At 43.8% G+C, this 17,064-nt stretch overlaps 1 protein-coding gene across 2 annotated transcripts in view; it reads left to right on the top strand.

Moving 5' to 3' along the window:
* Positions 1-15,538, top strand: part of lhpp (phospholysine phosphohistidine inorganic pyrophosphate phosphatase) — an 18,347-nt gene extending 2,809 nt beyond the window's left edge. The window contains exons 6-8 of one of the 2 annotated variants that reach the window (XM_031843161.1): positions 86-177; positions 508-571; positions 14,795-14,883. In XM_031843161.1, the coding sequence (XP_031699021.1) occupies positions 86-177; positions 508-556 (141 nt within the window). In that variant the 3' untranslated portion in view covers positions 557-571; positions 14,795-14,883. Of the gene's footprint in view, positions 1-85; positions 178-507; positions 572-14,794 lie in introns of both variants that reach the window. The other variant, XM_031843160.1, reaches the window with a different exon arrangement.
* The last annotated feature ends 1,526 nt before the right edge of the window (positions 15,539-17,064 follow it).

Below are 17,064 nucleotides of genomic sequence, written 5' to 3'. Positions count from 1 at the left end.
TTTTTGTAACTCCATCAGCATAAGAGCAGCTAAAAATATCTTCAACTAAATAATAATGTTTTTCTTCTGCCCTCCTCGCTTGCAGGCACTGATGATCGGGGACGATCTGGTGAATGACGTGGGCGGGGCCCAACGCTGCGGAATGAAAGGCGTACAAGTCAGGACTGGCAAATACAGGTTAGTGATGTCCTGCAATCTACCAGACCTGAACACGGCTCCTTATTGGCCACCTATTGGTTGGTAAAACCATCCATGTCAGTGTGAGCCCAGCTGAAGTATCCTTGAGTAAGATACCAGATCAATACCATCTTGTTCTCCACCTAAATCTGTGCTTTTAACTTTGCTTCATTACTAGGTGACATAAAGCATCTCATATGTTGAACCTCTTATGTTTTTATAAAAGGTTTAGCTCTTCTGAAGACAAGTATCCCAAGTTTTTCTTTTCTACAGATCTTAAAGCTAGTTTTGGTAAAGCAGAATAAAAAAATCTATTCATCTATTTGGCAGGAGAGGGCGCCCTTGCACCAGGATTTGTGAATCGCAGTTTCCTCCATAAGCACTCAGGCTTCCAGTGAGTCAGCCGCCTCATTCTTGAGCATTCCAGATTTGTGTATTTGATTGAGAAGCTGCCGAAAATAGCTTTATTCTCTCCACATGTTGAATGCTACTCCGCCCACAAGGTTGTAGTCACCGAGATGATTTATGATCCCAAATCTGAAGATTACCGGGGCGCCTTTCTCATGCTGTAATTACAGAAACATGTGGTCGATTATTTTAGAAGATATATATGTGTGGTGGTTATGGCTTGACGATAAGAGAAGAATGACTGGGAGTAGGAGTTATGGAAGTACACGTCATATCACATATCTACTGTTCATTATAATGCATGTTCAAAGGCCTTGACGCAGGTCTACGCTCTCCGAGTGCCCCCTCAAGTCACCATTTTGTTTGGCCATAAATCACCGATCAGTCTGAAGAGCGCCACGCTCGATGACCTGCTCCACTGCTGCACACTTGCATGCAGGTCTGGGGGTCATGTGACCACAGAACGCTGAGTAATCTTCTTGAGCATCAGTCGGCTCTAATCCTGTACTAAGAGCGCAGTCACTCACTGTAGAAACCTGTCCTCTCTGAGCAGAGCTATTTTTGGCTGCATGGCATTACGTGGGTTTGATATGCTTTTTGTGTATGTCGCTGGCATGTATGTGGATGCCCGTGTTACCGACATATCTGTGTCGGTACGTGACTTCAGACGCCAACGGTAGGCCGTGTTTCTGTCGGCACAATTACAGGAGACTGAACTCTTTCAAAGATTCTCTCTCTCTCTCTCTGCAGACTGGGCAGAATTCATGTGTTTTATTACTTTGCAATCTTCTCCCAGCAGCTCAGTTCAGATCCGGTGTGCTGACACTCTCAACACTGTCTGTAATACTCAATAAATACAGGAGAAACCAGATTGGATAATATCACTGCTCATCTGCTTTTCTTTTTGGGAGTAGAGAGCAACTGGTTGTAATGAGTGGGCTGTTTCCCCCTCTGAGGAATACATGTGGAATCTGTATTGTGTTACCCGACGTGTTGTGTTTCAGCTGTGGCGGTTCAGATTTATGGACTGATTGGTGAATGGAGTTCATGTGTTGAAACACGTGCGTACAGAAAGTTATTAGATGGGTGGTTAAATAATATGTTCAGTACAGTAAAATTACTTTCACTGTTTTATTGTCAGGACTGGATTCAAGGTGTTAAAGTTGTATCAACAATTGTCAATTTTTTTGTGTGTGTGTGTGTGTGTGTGTGTGTGTTAACAGAAGACTCTCGTATTAGTGGATATTTGCCTCCGAAACACAGCTGCAGGAACAAAAATCTGTGCATCAAATTAGAATTGATGGCTCCGAAGTGAGCTGTGATTTACTCATTTAACATAAACACCTCATAATATCTATGATCCTTCAGCAGACTTATTGGACTGCACTATATACATTCCCTGAGAACAAGAAGAGAAACAGTGACAGTAAAGGGTGTTTTTCGTGGGAGCAGCAGACGTGAGATTTAGCGTTATTTAGCCAAACGGGCCCAGTGAACCCAGGCTTGCCGGGAGCAGCTATAAACCCTCAGTCGGATCTGTGAAAACACAGCTGTTTCCAAGTCAACCAGATGCTGCGCAGGCCTCCAGTTCCCATCAGGCTCGGAAAGAAAGACTGCTTCAAATACCCCAGGCCCTGTGACAAGACAGGAAGGGAAAGAACCTACAAATCACAGACTATCTAATCATATCTGCTTATTCTGAAAAGCTTTTGATTTGACTCACTGCTACTCAGCAAGGACTGCGTAAACTCATTAAGCACGACTTAGATCCGTCAGATGCTGGAACTTTTTTTTTGGTATGTTTTCACTCTCCGCCATCTTACCGTCTTCACAGTAAACTCTTTTTAAGATGGAAGATTTGAGGTGTTCACCTTTTTATATAATCTGTCTTAATTCTGTTTAGAAAAAGCAAAAAAAAACGTACAATATTTTAGGAATGTCAGGTTTAGGTAAATGAATGCACGTTATCCTCAGGTTCTCTGCTCACTGTACCGTTTCCCTGTGATGCACAGTACAAGCACGTGCTTGTGATGGCTCCTGCAGATAAAATTGAAGAGTGGTGGCCACGTGATATTACAGTACCCACCAGTAATGGCTGTTGAGACTATCGGCGTAATATAGAGGTAATTGTAACAGGGGATAGTTCTGCTAGCTGTCAACTTTCCCGTGTTCTTAAATAATGAGCGAAAGTTAGCGCACTTTCCTCAGGGGCGTCAGAGAACCCTTTGCCCTTTAATGTAGAACAGGTTTGCAAAGAGGGGCCTAAACCCCAAAAAGTGGTTGGAAGTTGGGATTATGACGATCTGACTGCTGATGTGGATCAGCTGCATGGGAACAGTCTGCCAACGCTCTAGTCCAACCTCTGCTCAGCCTCTCAGCTCTGTAGTTACGCACATCAAATACAATTTCAGCACTTTAACACCTAGTTTTGTAGAGTATCTACAATCATTGCATATCAAAAACAAGTACCAAATACAGGTTCTCAGTCTTGGGGGCTTTATCTTCAGACCAATATTTCCTGATTTATAGTGTTTAACTTTGATAAAGCTCTACCTTGTAGGAAAAGCTTTTGCACTGCTGTTTGTTTTAACCATAGACTGTATAAAATATGGACGCAGTTGTTGTAAAATTGGAGGCGAGACCCCGGCCATTCCTATGACAGTAGCCCATGAAGCAAAACGACCCAGATCTTCCACATCTATCTGGGCCCGTAGAGCAAGCACACTAGCCTTTCCTTTAAACCCCGCCTCCCAGCCCCTCGGCCCAGCCTCGTTCTTGTGATTATCACATGAATAGAGGAAAGAAAAAAAACTCTTTCACTCACAGTTTTACGACCTGAAGTTTTAAATAACGTCTCTTTCTCAGTAATTCGTTTTTGGTCCCTTAAGGGGATTAGAACAAGCTGTTGACAGTCACGTCATAGAGAGGATATCTCAAATATGTTGGCAAACAAAATTGAACTGTACGTGTTTTTTATTACAAACTGTCATGATACTGGAGGAGCAGCCAAAGTATGAGTATGCTGTCCCGTTCTCTGTCCTGCGGCTCACACTTTGAAATAGTCATGTCCTGCGGTCTGTGGCCTCCACTGGTCCTGTGTTCTTGTTTCTGTTCTCTTATCTTCAAGGAACTGCATTGGCACAAAACCGCGTAGCTTTGAAGCTTCATAAAAGCGGGTTCACATCGTGCTGTTTCTTCATGCAACGTTTATAAATCGCTTTGATTCCTATAGCCAGCCGACACAATTTTCTGAACCTTTTAGTCTCCCTGTGATAATCAAAGAAGTTGGATTTAAGGCTTTTCATTTAAACACGCACCCTTAATGTTGGCATTTGTAATTGTGCCGAGGACAATACGGTGTAGCGATGTGTCAGACACTAACACAGTATTGTTAGGTATTTTGAATGAAGGCCAGTGAGTTCGAGGAAGCCCTGACTAGGATTCCTGTTGGAATCTGGCAGAGTGCACAGCAAACATTTGCACACGGCAGCAGCCATCTTCAAAACGGTTCACAAAACCTCTCCCTGTGGCCGACGCTTGACTGCTAATGTGAGCGTTGGGGAAACTGTTTTCCAAGCAGGCCGAGCCAGATTAAAACGTCTCCAGAGAGAGCTCGTCCCCGATGGTGCAAACTATGAATCAGTTTACCAAAACCGCACCCTGGTTCGTGCCCTTTCTGTTTGTGGCCGTCACTAAGGGACGTGACAGGAAGGGAGCGTTGTGTGTGTGTGTGTGTGTGTGTGTGTGGGGGGGGGGGGGGGGGTTGCCATGTCATTACCATACAGATTAGTTTTCCTTCAGCTTTTCTTCTGTGCTGTGTGTGGGTTACACTTACACCTGCTAACGTCAGCATGTTTGTTAGAGAACATGTGAAGATTAGTTTAATGCTGCACGCATGCCATGTTGTTTCCATCATTGTCGCACCAGATTAACTGTAGGCTGAGCTTAAATGAGCTATTTCATATAGTGTCCGTTAACAAGTGAAACCAAGGACAAACAAACAGTAGCTCTCTTTTTAATTAGCTGAATTGATTGCATTTATGTTAATATTTGGTTTCCTTCAGCTGTAACTGCCAGCAGTAGTGTATTTGCTGCTGGTTTATTGACACTTCATTTCCCTTGCTGGGAGATATTGTAGTTGTCAGACATCCCTGATATCTCTATTGAAATTACAACTAGGAGGTAATGTAGTCACGGCCTGAACAATACAATTGAAATGTGGCTTCAGGATGATAGCCTTCAAATGTAAGCATGAATGTGTTAGCATTCAACTCAAAAGTCTGACAGTAAACATATTGGACTGATGAAAGGTGAGTTATGTCAATGTGTGTTATGACTGCTGTGAACTGTGTAACCTACAGTGTGAACTGCAGCGGTTAGCACACACCTTTTCACCGAAGCTGTCGCACACACGCAGTGTTGTGCACTGAGTAACAAGAGTAAGAACACACAGTTCTCACCAGATGGTCGGCATGCAAATATCCATAACTATCACTGTAACGTCTACTCCTGTCATCGTAGTCATCAGAACCAGCAGGCCTGAGACGGATGTGGAACCATAGTCTAAAGGATGTGATGCCATGATGAAGTCCTCTAATGTCACCTGTTATTAAGTCTTCTTTATAGACATCAGGCAGTGGTATTGGATGATCCATTTCATGTGAGAGTGCGCGAGAGGAGGCACTGAACTCCTTAACATCTTATGACAGACTTCCTGGCACCACTGACCTGTAAAATTGTCCTCTCCAACAATCCAGGTCAGGTCAGGTCCAAAGAAATCAGTCTCCAGTGTCCCTCCTAGCAGCCCAGACTGAGCCGGACTGTTTGAGTGGCACATAACCTGTGATTAGTGGGGAGAGCCAGAGCAGATTTCCACTGGTCCCCCGTAATGAAGTCATGCAAATGAAGCCATTATCAGCGCAGCGAATAGAAGGAAGCCCTGCTCATTAGGAAAGCAAGTGGCCCATCAGCCTGAGCTAACAGATTAAGAGTGAGTTTCAGCTTCAGTGGAAAGATCTTTTTTTTTTTTATCTCATTAATATATTATAGCAGTCAGGATTTTTGTAATACATATTTAATTATTAGCACAATATTGTGTCAAAATAGGTTTAATTGTATTCTCACTTCTCAAGTGGCCACAAACTCTATATTATACTTCAATAATTTGCCTGGATTTGAATGTCATTCTAGCGAGATCTACTGTACGGTTTTGCCTGAAACATAAGTTCAACAGTGCAGGAAATCAAATTATCTGGAGGTTTTGGTTTTTAAAACTTGAGCCAACTTTTTTTTTTTTTTTTTTAAATGTTTTGCACCACAATGGTAATATATCAGGAATATAGTAGAGATATACCGCATTTAAATGTTGTAATACTTCCTCTTTAAATTGATTATTTATTGGGGCTACAACGTCCAGTTTCTACGTGTTGGCGCTAGCCTTCTTATCTTGTTTGCACACGATGTGTAACTTGTAATACGTGTGTTTTCATTGTTCCGTCTGCACAATGCGCCTATGCAAAAGAGAGTTAACAACCCTCCATCCTGAATAAATATAAGGTTGAACGACTGTCTGACGAGTGAAAGGGTTCATGAACAAGTGTGAACATTTCACGGCGTCGCGTGTCAACAGAAAGGTGACGCTCTCCCCCCTCCCTCTGACATAAGCAGCCTATCGTATCACCGTTCCCGTGAATCAAACAGACATTAGACCGAACGCTCCACAGCAGTGTTGGGTTTGTGGATGGGCTTTGTCCTTCTGCAGATCTGTGACACTGAACCTTGGCAGGGCGACCGTGCATGGCTGTGGTTGCAGCTTAATCTCCTTTTATAAAGCGAGCGCTGTCCCTGCGATGGCTCTCGGGTACAGACTGTATTTCAGCCTAGTTTATCTTTCAGTCATCCGCTGGTGTCCTATAGCCTCAATGGCTATGATAATGTGTGCCCGTCAGACAGGGAGTGTTTCGTCTTCAACGTATGTGACTTACCGTATTTTAAGGCCTTGTTTGTACGTGTCAACCAGACGATTGTAACCTCTCTTTTCACCTGTGATAAAGCCTTTAATTCTCTTTTTGCAGCATGTTTTTGTTGAACTTGATTTATTGTGTGATTGTGTCTGAACAGGTTGTGCTTGATTTGCACTTTCTGTGTACGTTTTGCTCTGTCTTGACCTTTTGTGAACTGTTCTTCTCTGTAAGCGAGGTGTTTTACAGCGTCTAGTACAGCAGCACAGTCCCACACCCTGTCCTGTTAACTGCTGTTGGCACATTAGTTTTGTCTGTGTGGGAAGGAAGTGAAGTTATCTCGTTTCACTCTTCTCCACTGAGGGTGTGGGCTGTGAGCTTAAAAGCTTGTCAACTTGACAGCTACAGCGTTTCTGAACGTGTCATTGAGGTCGGATTGCCTCTGCGCCACCACAGAGACCCTTAACTGTAATCCAGTGAATCATACTATGTGCAGAATATGGCCTTTGAGCTGAAGCAGCATCCGCAGGGGCCCTCTTTTGTGTCCAGGTCCCCCCCCGGATCGTCAGAGGATCTGAAATTTAAGAGCATTGGGACCCATTGGGTTTTGTTTGTTCTGTGGCAAACAGGCGGTTTGGTGGTTGGAACAGTTTTTGTTTTGTTGCTGTTTCCAAGGTAAAACACTGAAGGCCCAGTATACATCATCATCTCAGCCTCCTTTGTCAGTCAGCAGCGGGGCCTTTGTCAGGATGTTTGCATGGTAGAATAGGAAAATACATGTTGCATAAGGTTTCCATTTCCACTGCTGGGCTTCCCTCCTTTTTTACCGATGACACATGAAAGCTGGGTTTTGTTGGTAGGATCAAGTTCCTGGCTACATGCTTTCCACCTTATCTTTTCTTGTTCTTTTCAACACCTTTGCAGCACTCCAGGGTTCCAGAAATTAGGATTTTCACAATGAATAAAGTTAAGTTGATATGTATATTTCTCTACTATAAACATATAGGTTAGATTATATCAGTTTTGTCTTTAGGGGCAGCATTTCTTACGCGTCTAAGTTATGTTTTCATCCCATTCCCATGGATCAGAATCTGCAGTTCTGTGAGGAATGTAAACACAATCAATTCTGGGAATGATTTCCTCATTCAGACAGCACTCTGTTGTTGGCTTGAGATCCAACACTGCTTTGTCTTTTGGGCCCCCTTTGTCTCTCTGTTCCTAATGTTTGTGTTTCTATGCTTTTAATAGAATATTCCAGTGGAACCATGAGTTTAGAGAATCTAACTTTCACTTCCTGTAGGCTTGCTTGCTTGCTGTTGTTCACAGAGGACGGCATGCGTAATCAACTTGGATTTACAACCGTTGCAATGGATTCCAATGGTGAATGATCAAGACTCATGGCAACAATGTCCAAAATGTCCATAAAAACATCTCAAACCACCACTGCAGCACAATCTACTTCTCCTTTTGTGTTTAGCCAAATATAAACACAGATACATCTGGCCCAATATGGCTAAGCACAGCTATATTTAGCCCAAGTAGTGCTGTGTATGCAACCATATTTAGCCACTTGGTTTGTCGCTAGCATGGTTATCCCTCAACGTTCACTGCAAATAATACATTTTAAACATAATTGCGTGCCAAGATAAACAGCGAGTATATGAGTATTTGCAATAAGCCTAGCATCTCATTACTGAGTCACTGTTGACATACATTGTACCTCCTGTGAAGCCAGGTTGATAAAGGTTGCTGCCATTTGCAGTGGTGCAAGTTACAACGCCTATTAAGCCCACAGGAAGGTAGTATTTGCTCCTCGGAGCATAGGTGTTTCGGCAGAGTACTCTTTTAACTTTTGTCTTGTTCGTTGTAACAGATAAGAGGTCATCTTAGGTCAGTCACTAAGATAAATCTGAGCAAAGTACAACGAAGCTATAATGAGAGGGGAAAGTGAGGCTTGTCCCCCAGCTACACCTACAACATCTTCTGTTTCATTCAGGCTTTTGTACCTTCTGTTTGGATCAGATAGAAGCGAGGTATCGGCATAACAGGGCACCACAGATTCGGTACAGATTTGAGATGGCTGTGGCAGTGGCATGACAAAGGGGTTAAAGAGCCTGGTGAGACTCCAGCGGGTGCCCGAGCCTGGCCTACCATCTCTCACCACCCCGGGGTGACAGCTTCCCCTGCCTGCAGGCTCCTCTAAAGCCTGCCGTGCGTTATAAGTCAATGAGATATTAATAATTAACTGGGGCTTTTTTCACAGTTAGACTAGACTCCCACGCCGAGACAAAGGAGCCGGCCGGGCCTCGGTCACTGAGCCCCTCAACGGTACTTTTCCACCCTTGAGAGAGAGAGACAGAGAGAGAGAGAGAGAGAAGGAGTGGGAGAGAATTGGAGAGCTAAAGCCCACAGATGGCAGACTGAAACATAGCACTGCCTCTTAAATACATGAACACAGTGCCCTTAGTTGTTTTCAATGGGGATCCAATCCCTCTTGCAATTACCAATACACAGGCTGCTTGGCCGGGGGGGGGGGGGACTTGGGCACCATGCCCACTTTCTGCTGGAGCCATTTTTTCCCGTAATGGTTCGTGTTTACGTGCAAGTGGGTGTGTGTGTGTGGTTCCACATGTGTGTTTGCATTTGTTGTAGCAGAAGCAGGTGACTCAGCCGCCTCTTGCTGCTTGCAAAACACTCATACAGAGTGAGATATAGACACCCACACACACAGAAACATAAACGAAGGCTCAGCAAGTCATCAGCAGCACTGCTAATAATAACGTGCTGTTGAAAAGAGCGTGGTTAGATCTGGGTCACATGAAACTCTGCATATTGAGCACAATGCTGACAGGACAGCTGTGAAATGATGAGAGTTTACTCTTGCAAGAATTTTGGTCAAATAAACAAGAACTAGATGGTGTTTAAAAGCTTTTTTATAGTGAATTATAAACTTTTTATTTGTTTTTTTTGCATTGATGTACTCGACTCTCAAAAGACCCTTCGAAGAGAAGTTCACAGATTTAGCATTACACTTCCATAACATTGTTTTAAAAAAATGATCGATCATTCAGCAGAACCAGAGAAATCGTCTTTTTCTATTTGATGTGTTATCTTTGTCAGAATCTGGCGTCTGTATTACCTGCAATTTATCGTGATCCCCAACAATTGGGTCCAATATTCGGGTGTGTTATGCTAGTAGCAGCTAATCTCTAGCCTCTAGCAGAGATAAGGAGCAGGCAATGGAGGTCTGTTTTTTGTTCATTAACCATTCAGAAAACCATGTTTAATGCATTTCCTTTCCAGCCGTTGGGTTCCATTCATTTCTTCACAATGTGAAATCAATCGCCAAAACTTTTTGTTATTTAGTCATTGCCGTGAACATCAAACATAACTGCACCCAGGCAAATTATCTAGCTAGTGTTGACCGCTACATGCTCTTTCCTCGCTCTGTGATATACATCACAGTTGGGTGTAGTCACAAGAACAACAAACCAAACCTTACAGAGGTCAGTGCAGAAACATACAGTTTTACCCTCAAATGGAAGATCCAGTGTGAAGTTACCCTTCAAAGGACCACACCGGGGATTTTGCATGCTTTTTTTTAAAATATTCAATTAATTGTTATGTCCTAGTAAGATGCCCGTCACCCGGAGGCCGTTGTAACACATTAACATGTTGCAATGGAGATTGTGTGAAAATGAGTTAGCAAGTGAGCAGAGAAGACTAAAAGGTTTGCTAAAAGCAATGTTTAAATAGATGAAATTGATAGCTAAGACTATGGATTAACAGTTGAGTCTGGTACTTGATTTTCATACATGGAAATTAACTGAAATCAATGGCTGAATAAATACTTAAAGTCTAACACTGTGCAACAGCCATTTGAAATTGTGATCATGTATACAAGATGTGTAGTTGAGGAGATGAAACCTGAAAAGCATAGCGCTTTTTGTGTCTCTGAGAGACAGAAAGCGAAGGTTTATGGTTTACGTCCTGTTCGTTTAGCTCCAGATGTTTTTGTGGTTGGGAAGGACAGAAAGTTTCCAGTGGATGGTTTTGACAGTTCAGGTTACTTTCTCTTTGTGTTTCAAACCCTTAAAGTCTGAATCCTCGACGAGGCCTTTGAAGAAGTGATGACCGGCCAAAATGTGTGACGGTGTAAAGACTCAAATTGGTCCTCTCAAAGATAGATCCACAAGCGCACACTTGCATGCATCACTAGTATTCAGAAGAGCTTTTTAGAGAAACACAGGATGGAAAAAAATCAATCGGCTCTTCGTGCTGCAAACAGGGAATCCCCTTTGTGTCCCACTCGATTGGAAAGAACCGTTGATCTGCGAAAAGTGTGAAAACCGTACTGCAGCTGTTTACTGATCATGACTCAACAGTATACAGCCTTTTGGTAACAGCGAAGTGATAACGATTGCCGCAAGGCCACAGATTCAGCGGAGGATGTAGAGGCTCCGGCTTTGCATCTGTCACGTCTGTTGCCATAACACGCACGTAACATGGTGGTTTCCCCCCCTGTTCAGTTGGGCGGTTTTACATAAGAGGTGGCAGCTGTTGCTCTAATGTAAATATCGGGTAATAGAGAAAGAGAGACGACAAGCTGAAGTGGGTGATGATAAATCAGGGTGGAACATCTCAACTGGCTGGAGTCGTCTTATGTTTTTCTTTTACTCTTTCTGGGGTGCTGTTTAGTATATTTTTTTATCTCCTGTCAAGGTTGATTAGTGAAGTTTTATTTCCGTTGACCGTGACCTTTTTTTTTAAATTTACAACAGAGGAAGTCAAGCTGGGATCACATTCTCACACACAAGCAGCAGAAAAACACACGCAGTCACACATTGTCTTCCCCTCAGGGTTGGGGGGGGGGAAGCTTTGTCTTGTGTTAGTGTCGTATGTCGCCCCGCGAGGCTTGGCTGAACATAAAGGCTGTCGTTATCGTGATGTTGTGTTCTCCTCCGGGTTACGGTTATGTAGTCTGCTTTCGTGTGAGAAAAAGGCAGTGTTGTGGCTGATGGTACTTTTCTCCGTGTGGAATGAGAAAGGGCACGTCTACACAAAGGACTGGCTCGAGTGTTTTTCCGTCTCTCGCTGGCAGGCTGACTCTTCTCCTGTCAGCGTTGTCGTCGCTCTCATGAATGTGATTCCTCGCTTCAAAGCCAGGTGACGGCACACATTACACAATACTCGGGGTGTTGCCGTTTGCTTTCTTATATGGGGCAGAGGGTTTTACACAGAGGAAATAACATCATGAAAACTCAAGTCGGTGGTCTCATTGAGTTGCATGCCCACTTGCATTTTGTCAGTGTCATACCCCTGTTGTTATCTTCCACTTCTTATCACTGTTCCCTTTTTTTGATGCAGTTTGACAGTGTTTTGCATGTTCTGTGGTGACTTTCAACACAGTTTCCTTCTACATATTCAACTTTTGCTTTTATTTTAACCAGTGCACCTGCAATTTGGCCTCTTTTGAGCTCCGCTGCTCCAACTGTTGCTTTCAGACCTGACGGCACTCGTTTTTACCTTTTTTTTATCGCTAACATCAGTCTAATAGGAACCATCTTTGTAGCAGTATTAGTCATTTTACGTGAGGAGTTTGCAGTGTTGTCTGCACCCACTAAATGACCTACAATGTCGACAGCAGGCATTCAAAGTATTTATTTCAAAGCTCTGGCGTTTTGTAAAAACAAGATATTTCTGCGTGTTGAAATCCAGCTGCTTGGAACCAAACTGTTTCCAGCCAAGTATTCCCCCAAAATGTGCTGCATTTGTCACTGTCTTCAGCACTGTGTACTCTTAGCTGAGGTTGAACTTTTCATCTCCACCCTCATGTAGGCCTTATCTGCTTCATCTGCACCGTGTCAAGCGAAAGACATACTCAGCAAAGGTGAGGAGGTTCAGAGAGAAGTGTAAATCGACATATGGTGTGTGCGACAGTTTTGCTTCCTTCTGTTTGCCCCGTCTGTGTATGTGCTGGTGTGTTAAGCATTAACTGATGGGCAGGTTGTCGTGCCTTTACCCCCACGGTCAGCTACCCTGACGATGTAATGAAGAAAGATGCTGCCCTCTATCCTAATGTTAATAAACCCCCCGTCTCAGTCACGTCTGTATCGTACCTCGTCTCTCTCGATCTTTGACACACAAATACACTCGCTGTATGAGTCATTCCTATCCACTTTCATCTCATGGAGGCACGGCCTGGCCTTATAAAAATGGATCTTTATGTTTTTATAGAGCAGAGTATCATGTTATATTTCTACCCCTATGACACTCTAAGCTTCTATAATCTTATATTGCCCGACAGTATATCCACGACACCCATTTCTCAAATGAATCCACTGTCGTGTCCTAGCTGTTGTAGGGTGTCGGGGGTGTACTTGTTTTTAAAGCACATGGATTAATGATTCAGATTACTTGTTGACTGACGTGATAGGTGACAGTGTTACAGAACTCAAGTTTAGGGCTCTCCCAGTGATCGTTTTTATTGCTTTTTAATATGCAATTTATTTTTCCGACTAATCGACTCATTTAATTCATAAGATGTGAAGAAATAGTGAAATATGCCCATTTACCTCTTCACGTGTATTGATATTGCACTGACCTGAAGGCCGCGCTGCGAGTCGCACGTTACCTCATCTGTAACACTAGCTGCATTGTGCTGAATTTTGCATGGTCACATTGACCTGGTTAGTCCTTCATTATTCATGGCAACGGGAGGGAAGCAGCAAAATGAATACACGCACGCACATGCATATCTAACAGCGCAGGCAATGGGAGATTTAAAGGAGCATCAGGTTGGAGAGGCAGGTGTGGTCGATGCTGTTTGCTTCAATGCTTGAAACGTAAGAGCCATGGGACTAACATGCTTGTGTGTTCGTGCCCATACGTGCGCGTGTGAACTCCCATCAGTCCTCGGGCAAAAAAAAAAAAAAAAAAAAGGGGTGTGGGAGTAATCCAGCACAGGAGACATAACACCCGGACCATTAGCGGGCCAGCTCACATAACCCAAGCGCGGGTGGCTGACAGACGTGCGTAAACACATGGCACCGCTTTCCAGTATTCACCGTGGCTTTGGTATTCATCAGCTATTTCCCCCCCCCCCCACACCCACACACAAATGTTTGCCTCGGTCCTCTGCAAGCCCTCGGACGGCAGGATTAATGGTGGTGTGTGCCGCACACCCAGGGCCAGACAAAGCCTCCCCATCTGGAACTGCAACCCGTGACTGGGGAACAGTGGCGGCACACAGAGCCTGGTCGAAGCCGCCCGGGGAGAAGGGGGGGGGGAGGGGGGGGAGAGAGATCTATAGGCCCCACTTAATAAATGAGCAGGAGTCCTGGGCAGTCCTGCAGATGAATGAAGGGGGCGTTTGCGTCTTTTGATGTGACAGGGAGAAAAAGGGTCCTGCATGCCGGCCTGGGCCTGGTGCAGCGCCAAATGGATCTCATTTCCCCTACCAGCTGATTAAACAGCCATATCTACATTCATCACTGGGCCCTGATCCAAACAATGGCGGCAGCCGGAGGGGGAGAGATAGGCAAGGCGACATCATGCCTCCTACAGAATTTTTCACGATTTAAGAAACCAGATGGAGACAAAATTGCGATGACCGCGTTGGCCAGTTGTTGCGAATAATACAAGGTTGGAGAAACATCAGTAGGTCGGTGGGTCCCACCCCCAGGTTGGAAACCACTGGCCTCAGTCTCCAAATGATTCTCTTGGTTTTATGTTGAGAAACTGGGTATTTTTGGAATCATCAGTTCTCATTAAAGTCCCCAGTTGGTCTGTTTTAGTTGCCTGTAGATATATTGGGAAAGTCTGGACCACTGTGTGACAGCTGGTGATGGAGACAAAAAGCATGCTCTACCCTGCAGCGGCTTTTGGCAGGCAGCTGTAGAGACACATCTGTGTGAAGATATTAACAAATCACTGAACATTACATTTTTTTCTTTCTAGGTTGTTGTCGATCGTAAGTGAGCTCTTATGATCACTCTGATAGGACAAAGACATTATTTATTACCAAAACCTTCCCCTGGAGCGTAAACAAGACAAGCCTCTAGAATAATTCCGCTTGGCTCTGTTCCTGAGTCTTCTTAGACCGTCGTGTCCTACTCTGTTCCAGTTTACACATTCAGTATTGTTAATGGTGCTGATGGCTTCAAACTGCCAGTTTATTGTTTACCATGTGCTGTCGGTTCCCGTGCTGCATGTCCTTCAGCGTGTGCTTTTTGCTTCTCCTCCCTCAGGCCCAGCGACGAGAGCCACTCAACAGTGACGGCCGACGGCACTGTGGACGACCTGGCTCAGGCTGTGGACGCGATCCTCAAACAAAGGCACTGAGCACAAGGCAGCAGACACTGGAAACTCTCCACTTACCGTGACCCTGGGTGATACAGGCTAATGTCTGGTAGTATTTTACTCTTAAGTGATGTTATCAGAAGCAAGGGTGTACTGCATCGAGGTATTTCAAGTAAGATGTCAAAGCAGTACGAAACAAAAATACTGTGTGTCCTGTAACTATCACATCTCATTAAACCTTGAAATATGGGAAACACCCAACCATCTGATGCTCCACGTATATGTGAAACTAACTAGAATTAAACATGCAGAACTAATACTCAAGTCTACAAGAGATACCTTTAACACGTTAGGGATGCACTGTGTGTTTGTCAGTACATGATTGGCATAGATAAGATACCTCAAATGACAGCAATGTGCCTGTAATCAGCTGCCGACTGACAGGAGGGTAAAGCAATGCTGTGTGTTCAGACTCCTGCTCATGATACGCTGTATGAAGACTGTATTCTAGAGACTGTATTCTAACTGGAAATGCACAATTGACTTGCAGCAGTATAGTGTACTTTAACAAACATTGATTAATTAAGTAGCTGGTATATGAAAGTAATGTTGCTGTCGCTCACTCTCTTATAATAAACCAAGGTGTAGCCTGGAATGCAAGTATTACATCAATAAAGCTATTTTTTATTTTATAGCTGTTGAAAACATTTGTCTCCCTAAATTTGCCAATTTGTCTGAGTCACAGGAGTTGTTTACTTTTATTTTTAAAAGGGCTCAAGGTCTCAAAGCACCGGGGCAAACGTTGCTCTGGTATAAACAAGAAAGTTTGTATCGGAGCGGCTTTTGTTTTTACAAAAACAGATCTCTGGAAATGGGGAAGTGCGCTTGTCTTGGAGATGATAAATGCAGTACACAGGCGAGTGTGATGAATTATGCTGGTGCCATTTCCCCCCCCCCCCCCTGTAAACAAACACGAAATCATCTGAGTGAATAATCACAAATCTGCAACTGCTTATCTTTATTTACTTGACTGTAAGCCGCCTCTGCTGGGGGATTGTCCCATCATCGTTACAATGTTAATTGGCGCTCATTAGACGAAGCGCATTCACTCCGGTGTCTACGGTGAGGTTAAATAACACGATGAGGGGAAAAGAGTTGGTTATTGGGCTTTTGTGTGCCAGCTGGATCATTGAGGCCTGTGGAAGTGGGGCGTAAAACAAATGATTCTCCATCGCTGCCCCTAAGGTTTCAGTGCACCAAATAGATTCAACAAGAACAAAAGCCCATTGCCAAGTAATTCATTGAGGTCTTTCTGGTTCACTTCACCATTCGTTGACACAGGCTTGAATGTTATTTGGCAATTAAAGGTAATGAAATGCTACTAAGTATTAAGAAACTGTGCCTGAACTGGGTGTACCAAATATTAATGTACACGGCAAAGTACTAGCAGCTGGTACGCAGTTTTCTAACAGCTTACACATTGTTTGACTTTGTGTTTTGTCCGTTATGTTACCGCCCGTTGGCCTTGTGTGGAGCTATTAAACACATATTTGACTGCTATCGAATTAATTCACTTTGCTTTAACTAAGTTCCAGTTCATGGAAGTGCAGTTTAGAGTCATTCTAAAGGATGTAGGCCACAGCTTTTCAACACCACCTCTTGGTTCATCATCACTAGCTGTTACACACACACACACACACACACACACACACACACACACACGCCCCAGAGCTAGCTGGTTGATGGCCAAACCAGTTTCATGCTGGCTCAGGGTCATCCACCCATTTCACACAAGTTACAAATTAGCAGCAGTTTTACCTCTGCAGGCTGCTTTGGCAGGGAAACGGTCATGAAGTCCTCCTAGAGTGCAGCACATTGATTCCCTCACTGTGACCACAGACTGTGAAGCAAGATTACCTTTCAAATAATAGAGATGACCTCATTTCAGGAGACATGTCTGGGCATGTTTGACCTCACTGCCACATGACAGTATCGACAGACATAATATGCTGTCAAATCTTTGACGGGCTGAAGTTGTTGCTGTGGGGTTTTTTTCCAGTTGGAAGCTATTGGCACATCAGTTTGTCATCTTTGGACCTTTTTTTTTTTTTTAACATCTGTATAGTGTTTAGTGTTGTTTTCACACAATACTGCATTACGTACTCATGTAAACACGGTTAGTCCTGAAGCGATTAGGCACTTACTGTATTTGCAGAAA

The sequence above is a fragment of the Anarrhichthys ocellatus genome, unplaced genomic scaffold (assembly GCF_004355925.1).
Source record: "Anarrhichthys ocellatus isolate YVR2014 unplaced genomic scaffold, GSC_Weel_1.0 scaffold4, whole genome shotgun sequence".
In the NCBI taxonomy this organism is placed as follows: Eukaryota; Metazoa; Chordata; class Actinopteri; order Perciformes; family Anarhichadidae; genus Anarrhichthys; species Anarrhichthys ocellatus.
The sequence above is the reverse complement of the archived record's forward strand: the minus strand, read 5'-3'. Positions and strand labels throughout refer to the sequence as shown.